This window comes from Sceloporus occidentalis, unplaced genomic scaffold, assembly GCF_023333645.1.
Source record: "Sceloporus occidentalis isolate IW3139 unplaced genomic scaffold, rSceOcc1.0.p SCAF_1, whole genome shotgun sequence".
Classification (NCBI taxonomy): domain Eukaryota; kingdom Metazoa; phylum Chordata; class Lepidosauria; order Squamata; family Phrynosomatidae; genus Sceloporus; species Sceloporus occidentalis.
Window position 1 is genome coordinate 304084854 of NW_028316981.1, and position 11523 is coordinate 304096376.

General features: G+C 38.4%; 1 protein-coding gene across 1 annotated transcript in view; it reads right to left on the bottom strand.

Annotated features, from left to right (window-relative positions):
- LOC149324180 (netrin receptor DCC-like) overlaps window positions 1-9680 on the bottom strand; it is a 173459-nt gene extending 163779 nt beyond the window's left edge. The window contains exon 1 of the mRNA XM_089499204.1: window positions 9379-9680. Coding sequence (XP_089355330.1) covers window positions 9379-9637 — 259 coding nt within the window. The 5' untranslated portion in view covers window positions 9638-9680. The remainder of the gene's footprint in view (window positions 1-9378) is intronic.
- Between the last annotated feature and the right edge of the window lie 1843 nt (window positions 9681-11523).

Genomic DNA, 11523 nt, shown 5'->3' on the forward strand with positions numbered 1-11523 from the left:
ACTGAGGCTAGATGAACATCTGTTGGGAATGCTTTGATTGTGTATTCCTGCATGGTAGGGGTCCTTATGGTCTCTTCTAACTTTATGATTCTATTATTCTAAATGACCATGGAGGGGAAGGAGGCAGGGTCTGCCACTTCTGCCTCTCATGCCTGCTGCAGGTTCCTCTTCCTCTCTCTTTTTCTCTAGTGAACTGCAGGAGAGATGAGAGACAGTCTTATCCTGTTTGACTGCCTCCATACTTTCCTCTCTCCTGCTCCACCACAGAAGCAGCCTGACACTGTCAGTGGGAGGTTTTGGATGGGACGCCAAATAGTCTCTGTGCACCACTCAAAACAAGACATGCACATGTATAAAGTGTCCATCTGTCACAAACAGAATTCCTGATGATATAGTCTAATCACACAGAGTCAGTAAGCAGGGTAAGCCCAATTTTGGAGCTTCAGGGGAAAAAGCAAGATGGCAGCACTTTATATTCCATGGATCAACAAATGAATCTCCAGCATAGGTGATGAAGCAACATCCTCCAGACAGCATACTGATCTCACAGTTCTCTCCCCCAAGACTTTGTTGCTTCCTCCTAGGACCTGCTGCAATCTGCTTAAGGGTGGCTCCATTACTGTTTTGCAGAGAAGCATGATAGCTATTTATAACAAGAGTTATTCAGTATGTAGGACCTATCAGTTGACCAGACCACAGATGTCTTTACACAGATGTTGAGAGAAGCAGGGAGAAGGGCAGCTAATACTCAGTAATTCAGCCTATTTCTAGGTGTAATTAAAAACGATGGTTTCTTGGCAATTCACAGATTGAGATCATACTACCTGAAGGATCAATTTATTGGCCTGCCCCTACATTGAAATCTCCAGTGGACACACATCTTAAGCCCCCCTCCCCAAATGTTACAGTGAGTGGCCACCAGAAAAAGGATCTTCTCACTGATTATGACACCTTGATTATGCAATGCTCTCTTTTGGGTGCTTGACTATACTTATTCCAGCATCAGATGGAGATGTCTTTATTTCCTCAGGCTTTATAATTCAGAATAACCTATTTTATAGGAGGCCAGATGTCATCATTTTGTGCTGCTTGGTGACCATGATTGTTTCTAGTATATTTTAAATGTTTTATTGTATGTTTAAATATCATGAACTTCACAGACAATGTTATTTAATGGTAGAGAAAGATGATTGATTGATTGATTGATTGATTGATTGATTGATTGATATCCCACCTTCCTCCCAGTATAGGGACTCAAGGCAGCTGCTAGACTCAAGGTAAATAGACCCCAGATATAAAGGTGTTTGTTTGTTTATGGTATTCTCATATCACCTTCCAGCCTGAAATGGAATGTTGTTGTTATGTGTCTTCAAGTCAGCTCTGATTTATAGGGTCCTACCATGGGGATTTCTTGGGAAGAATGATTCTGAGAAGGTTTGCCAAGAAAATGTGACTCGCCGAAGATCACTTAACAGATTTTCATGGCTGAGAAGGGATTTGAACTCTGATTTTCCAAACTCCAATCAACACCCAGACCACTACTGTACAATATGTCAGCTCCTAATAAGTAAATATTCCTTCTCTAAAAGGGGGAAAAATAAGAATTGAACCTGATGATCTGATGGTCTTTGTTCCTACAAGGTTTTGAAGATGATGATGATGATGATGATAGATAGATAGATAGACAGATGCACAGACAGACAGACATGCTTGATGAGAGGGAAAGAGAGAGATTGTTGTAATGAATCAGGTGGAACAAAATGTTGTCTCCTGAAAACAAGGGGCTTCACATTACTAGGTACTCTCTTCAAACAACCATAGAAAGAAAGGAGCAGCTGGACTCCAGAAAGAAACTCTTGGCTCCAAGTGAAACAGCACGAAACAAGCAGGGAAAGACTTTTAGTCAGAGGATGGCATACTCCAGTGGAGTCTGGGGGAAATGCAATGAATTTCAGCATGGGATATTGTATACTATCAGAAAAACATCGGGGTGATAGAAGTTTTATGTTCATACAGCTTGCTCTACAGCAGATAAAACATGTCTTTATCGGCTCACAGAAGCCAAAGATTTAGTTCTCCTTTGAAAATTCCCAGTGGAATATCCCACTGCTGTAATAACTGGAAACTATTTCTCAGTTACAAAAACACACCCTGTAGAAATTTTGCAAAATCTGCTTATGCAAGAGAGGGAGCAGGAATTCACATATTGGACTTTTCTGATCTCTATGTATCAATCAAGAGATTTTTTGACATTATACAATTATAGCACTTTGTTATCATGTTAATATTCATGGTTCCATCAAATAGAATCTTGGGATTTGTCATTTGGAGAGTTATTTAAAATTCACTAACAGAGAATTCTACTTCCTCTCCAAACTATAAATTCCATGGGAACCAAGGTATGGAGGTTAACATGGTATCAAAGTGCTTTAAACTGGGCAGTGTGAGGGGAACATAGTCTTCTGTATCAAATATTTTTCAAGGCAGGTTCTCATATGATTCTCATGTGTTTGTGAATAAACTTTTATTAAAAGGGATATGCACATTAGTTGCCAAGAAAACTCAATGCTAGGGTAATGTTTTGAAGACACACAACACCACCACAAATATCAAGGCCATTGAACTTCTGCAATTTTCAAATCGAAATTAATTCCAGTGCAGTGCCAGCTGGTGGCTTCTGTATCAGCAAGGTTGTGAATCCTTTCCAAATTTTAATGCATATGGGTTTGTTGTTGATGTTGTGGTTGTTGTTGTTGTTGTTGTTGCTGTTGTTGTGTGTCTTCAAGTCATTTCTGACTTATGGTGACCCCAAGGCCTTCCAAGTCATGGAGTTTTCTTGGCAAGATTTGTTCAGAGTACGTATGCTATTGCTATCCTATGAGGCTGAAAGAATGTGACTTGCCCAAGAGTCAAGGATCCATAAAGGAACACCTGGCATTGCACTTTTAAAGTCTGGATTGAAATACAGATGGGATTCATCACTATACTGGCATGGTAGCCATGAGATGCCATACTGGGTTTTGAGACCCTTTTATTCCCGAACAAAAAAGTATGATTGAGAACTTGCACCCATACAAGTGGAGCATAATACTCCATCCACACATCTATGCTGGGCTGCCTTCAGGTCCTGCCATTGCCATCCTGTGAGGCTGAGAGTGTGATTTGCCTAACTTCACCCACTGGGTTTCATGGCCAAGCTGAGAATCAAAACCTGGTTTTCAGAGTCATATAATTTTATCAGATGGGAGCAAAGCATCTTATCATGTTCTTAACCCATGGTATTCATGTGATTGGGGGAAAGATTATCACACACCCCATATGCTTATCCCATTCTTCTCCCATCCATAAAAAATAATGGACCTGTCATTTGGTATTAACGGAAACTCCCATTAATACCAAATGACGGGTCCATTACTCTTTGCGGATGGGAGAAGAATGGGATAAGCAGAAGAGGGTACAATAATCTTCCCCCTGATCATGTGAATACCATGGGTTAAGGATGGGATAAGGACACTTTGCTCCTCCATCTGATAATCTCCATAGTCCAGCACCCAAAATCCTATGCCACACTGGCTCTCTAGTAATAATAATAATAATAATAATAATAATAATAATAATAATATATTTGTATTTTCCCGCCTCTCCCGAGTGGATCTAGGCGGGATCACAACCTAATTTAAGAAACAATACAGAATAACACACAATTCGATAAAATACATAACAATTAGCAATTAAAAACAAGATATCACAGGCGACAGTAGAGTTCAGGAAGTGGATTCGTGTCTTACCAAAAATCAGGTGGGTATGCTTGCCAGAAGAGCTCCATCTTAACTGCCTTCCTGAAGGTTTCCAGGGAGGCAGTAAGACAGATCTCTTCTGGGAGACTATTCCACAGTCTTGGAGCAGCTATCATGAAAGCTCTTTGGGAAGTTGAAATGTATTTGGTTGTTGTTACTTCCAACAAGTTCTTCCCCTTCGTTCTAAGAGTGTGGGGCAGATTGTACAGGGAGACGCATTCCTGTAAGTAACTTGGACCAAAACCATGTAGGGCTTTAAAGGTAATAACCAACACCTTGTATTGTGCCTGGAAGCAGATTTGGAGCCAATGAAGATCGTTTATGATTGGTGTTATATGGTCAAACCTAGAAGAACCGGTGACCAATCTGGCTTCCATGTTTTGCAGTAGTTGAAGCTTCCGAACTCGTAAAACATGACAGAGGCTTTAATCCAATAACATCTGAAATGCCACAGGTTGCCTGCACCTGATCTACTCTTCCATCTTATATTCAGTAATGGCCAAAAAGATATTTACTTTCTTGAAGTCCACAAACAAGATATGAAAATTATAGTCTTTTCCAGCTATTCCTGTCCAGAATCTAGTATTGTGGAACCTAGTGTCTCTGAAGATGGAGTTCACCTTTAGCTGCTAGTTGACTGCTTTTCTAATATCCTTTTAAAGTCATCTAAGCCACAGGTCCACAACAATTCTCAGGTCAGCAAGTTAAATATGCATTTATGGAAAAGCCATATTCTATTTTGTCTGCCATCTGCATCATTGGGTGAGCATCAGTTTTACAAAAAGGATGGATTGTCCCCCTGTTTCTCTATTTTCTACCTAACACGCATATTAAAAATCCTCCCCAGCTAAAATCCTAAAAATCCTAAGCAACCTTCTTCTGAAAGTAATTTTGTTTTAAACTCCTTCACTTTGCTTAATACTTACCAAGAAGATTATGATATCTGGTCATTTTTAAAAATCATTATCATTACTCTTTTGTCTCTTTCTCCCCCTCCTTATGATCCATCTGCCCAGTGCCTTAAGTCAGCAGTGTGCTGCCAATCTTTTAACTAGGGTCATTTTAAGCATATTTCCAGTTCACTCAGCAATATTTATATTCCTCATATAGGCAAATATTCCTTTATGTTTGGCTTTTTGCAGAAATTATTTCTCTGGCTCCAAACATTCCCACCGTACCCAAATAATTTAACCCTCTAAAACCCATACTCCATCTTCTGGACATTAAGAGAAGAGATACCACCCAGAAAGAGGGGTTCAATGTGTTATAACACAAATCCAATGAAAGGACTACTCTTTCTAGGATTAATGTGTCATTTGTTCCAAATATTGACCTTGTAGGGAGTCCCATAAAATTATGCAAGTAGGAGGATGTAATTGAGAATTGATTGCAGAGTGGTATAGAAAGTGACTGTGGAAGTTATGCAATTATGCAAAAAGAAAAGAGATAAAAGAAAGGGAGGGAAAGCAGGACAAACAAAAGCAAAAAGGAAAGGAGTATGTTGGTGAAAACAGCATTCAGCAAAATAGGTCTGAAGAGAAACCAGAGCATAAATAGACTAAAGCGATATGGATTAGCCACCACCACAACTAGGAAAAAAAATCCATCCAGAAGATTTTACACTTTAAGACAAGTTTAAAATGGGGGATGGGAAACCCAATGGTTAAAACTGTCCCTCCTGGAATCCCAGCCTCTGGGATCTTTTCCTTGATGTCATAATTTGGTGGTTTCACAGGTATTTTACAACTTCCCTATCTCCTTCTTCTCCATTCTAATATGCTGAAATGCCTCTTCTGATTTATAATCATTGACAATAAGACTTTCAGGATAAAATACACTGGACTGATATTACGTGCTGACTTGACTTGGCTCAATTCGACTCAATTTGACATGTATATTTTAGCAACTGAAGTGCTAACATCATTCACTTTGAGCAGCTGGCAAGATCCGTGCCTAGAGAGTGGGACATATTTCTTGGAAGGAAACAGCAAATGTGTTGGACAATGAGCTTTAACCAGAAGGATCTTTCTGAAGCTCTTGAAAAGCTTTAGAAGACTCATCCAATGTGCAGCAAGGACAAACTGCCAAGCAGATCTAAAATACCACCTCAAACCCATTGCTTAACACATTTGCTGTTCCCCTCTGAAAAATGCACTCCATTTTCCCTTTTTCAGTTAAATGTTGTCTCTCAGACTTGAGACTTAACTTGAAAGTAGCTTACAAGCATTTCAGACCTAACTTGAGATTTGAAGATAGAGACTTGGGACTTGTACTTGAGATTTGGAGTAAAAGACTTGAATGCATCACTAGTCCTTTTAGACTATACAATTATAGTTATGATTCCACTTTAATTGCCATGGCAACAACTTAAAAAAACCTGGGTTTTGTAATTTGGGGAATCACTAGAGCTCTCTATGTGAGAATTCTAAATACCTCCTCCCCCCCCCCCCCCAAAAAAAAAACCCTTCCAGATCCCAGGATTCCATTGGATGGAACCACAACAATTCAAGTGGAATCATAACCTTATAACTGTGTAGTGTGAAAGGACCATTGGAGTTTGTAAGTTTCCCTCTAAGTTCTATGGACTGGTTATTCCAATATGTCATGACAAATGTAAAAGAGCAAAATTTCCAAAGTGCAAAACAGTAGATTAATAAGTACTAACAGCAGCACTCTTTAGACATCCGGATGTTGCAAAGTGTTAAATTTGACAACCATCACAAGGTTCATGGATTTGAATTCAAGTATTTGTTCAACACCCCAAAGCATCTTGTGCTTCTAGAAGTGGCCAACTTGCGTCAGCTCAAGAGAAGAGGCACTTCATCCCCAAAATTAGTTGCTGAAATGAATGTTTTTGAATCCAGTAAGTTGTCTAATGAATTCCTGTCATCCAAGAACAACTAAGTAGAAAAGGGGGAAATAATATTATTAAAGTACATTTTACATTATGCAAAAGTTTGGTATTTTATTTTTTTCTGACCCTGAATTAATCTGGAAAGCCGTTAATTTCTAGCTTCAAAGGCTGCCTCTTGTTTTTGAAGATAATAAATATGCTTCAAATATCAAATAGCAACAAAGGGCTGATTAGACATATTTAAGCATGAATAGTAGCTTGTCAGAAATAAATTACTGTGGCAGCAATGTCATGTCTAACTTCATTTTGGTGGAAAAGTAACAATGTATTTTGAAGGAAAGAAAAAAAAGTTTTTTTTTGTCTGTCCTTGTACTTACTTAATATTCTAAGTTGTTTGACTAAAACTCAAACTCAGTTTTTCAAGCTAATTCTGAGCTTTATCTTTTCTGACTTTGTCTGAACAAGTACTATCTATTTGTTTGCATTCTTTCATAGTGATTTTCCCCCTTCTAATTTTTACCTCTCTCCTTTGAATCCCAGTATATCTGAGAGTTCTCTATACATTTTTCCTGGTTTCTTTAGTCACCTTCCATTTTTCTCCCTCAGTGGAATTATTTGTAACTGTGTCTTTAATATTTCATTTCCATCATGAATTCTCTTTCTTTTGAGCATTTCTGATCATGAAATTTCACCCCGTATTTCCCTAAGCTTACCAAAATTTATTTTCTTAAATTGCAAATTTTTTTATTGGTCATATTTGGCTTCCACTTCCTGGGTCCAACAAATTCCAGGGGATTGTGATTATTCCTTCCCAAAATTCCTGCTATGTCCAGTCTGTTGATCACTTCTTCTTTGTTGGTTAGGAGCAGGTCCAAAATAGTTGCTCCCCTTCTTGTCTCCTCTACCTCTTAAACAATGATGTTTATCACACTATACTCTTAAAGTGCTACTATTCCACTTTGACTCCTCTAGCTGCCTCCTGTTGCATTCTGGGATTTGCAGTTTTAAGGAGGGGTATTTAGAATTCTCAGGCAGAGAACTTCTCTCCCTGAGAATTCTAAATACCCCTCCTTAAAACTGCCAATACCAGAATCCAACAGGAGGCAGCTAGAGGAGTCAAAGTGGAATAGTAGCACTTTAAGAGTATAGTGTGATAAACATCATTGAAACAATCTGCAAACAATCTGGATTTTTACTCACAGCAAATATCAGAGTGATTGAAGTCTCCCATTACTACTCTCTCTCTCCTTCTTGAATGTTTGGTCATCTGTTAGATGAAGACATCAGCCAGGTATTCAGTGTGTTTTGTGGAGAAGTGTTTATAGTAGACCCTCACAACGATATCACTGATATTTCCAATCTTTTGATTTGTTCCCAAAAGTTCTCTATCTGTTTTTCATGCTTTCAGTCACAGATCTCCTCGCAGGTGTACAAATCCTTGGCATATAATCCTGTTTTGTTGGGTATATTTCTTTGGGATAGGTTATACCCTTCTGTAATAACACTCCAATCATGAGACTCATCCCATCAGGTTTCAGTGATTCCTGTTAAATAATATTTGCCTTCCTATATAAAGAGATCAAGTTCATTGTGCTTATTTCCCATGCTCTGTTCATTAGTGTAGAGACACCTAAGAAAATGATGTTACTGTTCTCTGGCCATTGGTACATTTTTGTACTATCACTCTGCTGGATCAATTAGACTACTGTCTTCAGTACTTGATATCCCCCATCTTGTGAAATACTGAAAACGTATTAGCCATTTTACGTAGAAAAACAGAAAGACATAGATACATTTCTGATACCAAGATCCGATACATTTCTCTTTAAGCTCTCCACATAAACACAACACTAAAGTGGGTCAAAAAAGGGAGAAGATGAGGTGCTATTTTGTGACTGGCAGCTGTAGCTTCTAATAACAACTGAAGTTAGGGCTTTCTATTTTCAGTTTTAATGGGGGCTGGGGTAGACCCAAAGTGCTTTTTGCCAATTCTCTCTCTCAAGAGTTAGTATGTTTAAATGGCTTTGGTGGACTCTGGGGGACCTTTTTGTCCGTTATGAGATCTTCCTATTGGTTCAGTTCTACTGTAACTGTTCTGAAGAATCTGAACATGGAAATATCTGGTGAATCACCCTTTCCCAACAGCTGGCCAACTATATGTTTTCATCAGACCCACTAGCACAGTATGAAGAGTATACTTTGTTTGTCCCCTAGCAATTGTTGCACCTTTGTGCATATCTTTCAATCTCAGGTTATATTTCACTCAATGTTAACAATAATGTTTGTAAGAACATCAAATCCATCTCTAATCAATTTGGGAGAGGAGCATGAGAAGGCAATATGTAGCCAAGAGCAGGTACATGGTCCACAAAATTTGCAGACTAGTGACCAAATCTAATCTGAACATTCTTCTTGAGGGTAGAGGACTTCTTGATCTCTTTTGCCATATTGCTGCACAGAGACTTTCTTGTTCATCTGGCTCACTTTACAGCAATTCCTACTTTTAATCAAAACTAGCTGAAGGCATAAGGCCTTAAATTCTATCTGGAAACAACAAAGTCCCCAGATAAAGCTCCATTGAGGACCTCTGCCCTAGGAACGATTAAGATATAAATTCCAATCTAAGTTTCCCAACAAAAATAAACATTTCAATATGTCTCAGAGTAATCCAACCATGCCGAGTTAGAATGAAAATGCTCTATTGTACTACAAAAAGCGAATTCTTACCTGCTACTGAGACTTTGGCTGTCCGACTGATGATGGCTCCAATTCCTTCTAATGATGCTTCACACTGATAAAGGCCCTCATCAGGTTTATGGTGTCTGGAATGGACTATATTTTGTATCAAAAGAGATCCATTGGAAAACTGCTGCCTTCTCTCATCCACTGCCAAGTTTAAAAAAGCACCATCCTTCTTCCATTTGATGACTGGAGATCCTTGCTCTGATTCTGCTGTACAGTTGAGTAAGACATTACTTCCTCGCATGGTAACAGCATCTGAAGGCTCAATCAGGAACCGTAATGTTGTAAATCCCTTAACCTGGGAGCCTGGGGACAGTCAAGAATAGTCCAGTTAGTCTGTCACTGTTCTAGGAAAGCACTATTTCTTTCTCATGGCCATTAAGATAGGCAAAACTTCCAGAGAAATTTATATAAAGTTACATTAACTGCTATTTAAATTCCTCCAGATTCCTCCAGAAACATCCACGTCAAACTTGAATCTCACTTTAGGCAGAATCTGTCAGCCATTTAGATTTGTGTGAAGCCCTCTGAGAAATTAAAGTAATCCCTCACTTAAGAAAACTCTTTCTATCTGACTTAAGTTTTGCTTTGGGAGAAATTGGGTAGCAACTCTACAAGTGCTGTTTAAGAACAAACAATTCTCTTCCAAACAAATTTGGACAGGGATATATTAGAATCTCATCAAGCTGTGCAAACAGCATAATGAGGGAAGGGAGACTAACTGGCAATCCAAGAAACCAACCTAACCTCCCCAAGGCCTTTGGATATCTAAGTCTTGATAACACACAAGGGGTTGGGGAGTGAGCTAGCAGCAGCTTCACCTGAAAAAAAGGCCAACTTCAGATCAACATACTGTATTTTTTATTTAGAGGCTTAGCTGGAATTTACTGTAAGTGGTTTGTTGCTTCTCTAGTAGCCCTTTGCACAAAGCATAATTTTGCTGCTAAGAGGACAGATGTTATTTAGTGAATGACTCTTCTGTTAGAAAATCTAAAGCCAATTCTGAATTCCATCACTTTCATGAGGATCAAAGTGTACATCTTATTGTGTACTGCTCTTTGGATTTTCATAAAATGCAGTACAACAAGTTTCTGTCAAAGTGAAAGGCTGGAAGTCACTAAAAAATATTGTGCCACATTAAGGCCTTGCTAACATCTACTACGGAGATTACAAACTATGCTGTTGGAGACACTGGGATATCCCAGTAACATCTGAAGCAGAATGACTACTTCAAGTAGGTTATACTACCAACAGACCAGATTCCTGGAAGTATCATTTTGACCAAAGAAGTAAATTGGCAATGAATATGATCTTTACAAATCCCAATATGAATTTATCTAACCTGAGGCCCATGAACCCAAAGATGACACACAGAAAAGACAGATAATTACACACGAAAATTATTATGTTCTTCTAAAGTATTTTTAATTTGATGTAAAATATAACTCATCATCAACATGGTTGGATCCTACATGCTTTCACTGTTACTAAAAGACTTATACTCCAAGGTTGGGGAGATAAATGTTTTCCAGCTATTGTTCCATGGTAAGAACATCTGGGTCTATTTTTATAGATGTCAACTTCAAGGAAATGGAGTTTTAGAAATATAGTCATCTTATACAAATGTATCCACCCGGACATGTTCATATCCTATGTACCTCCCCTCCTCTTTTATGCCCTTTTCTTTCTTTTTTGCCCCTTTTCTTTTTTCCCTGTAATCCTTTTTTAATCAAATAATTTTTAAAAAAAACATATTTCCCCATCTTATTAGTGAACTTTATTCACATCATCCCACTAAATCAATTGGCCTAAAAAGACTTCTTGAGTTTCCTACATATATTGCTATTTTACAACCTCAGAATGTAAAGGATAAATATGTCACACCAAGCATGTGAAACAAAGAGGCATAGTTCTCCCTGAACCAGATTGATGGTGGCTTGCTACAGGTGCTTTGTGGATGACAGAAACAGGTTATAGTGGAACAGCCTTCAATTGCAGTTTCCCAAATCCTATCTAACTACACTTGTGGGCTTCATGAAGTCCAACATTTGAGCCCTAGAACACTACAAAAGTTGTTTTTCTCTGTACTTCCAGTGATCCTTTAAAAATATATTTAGCCATTGGATTCCT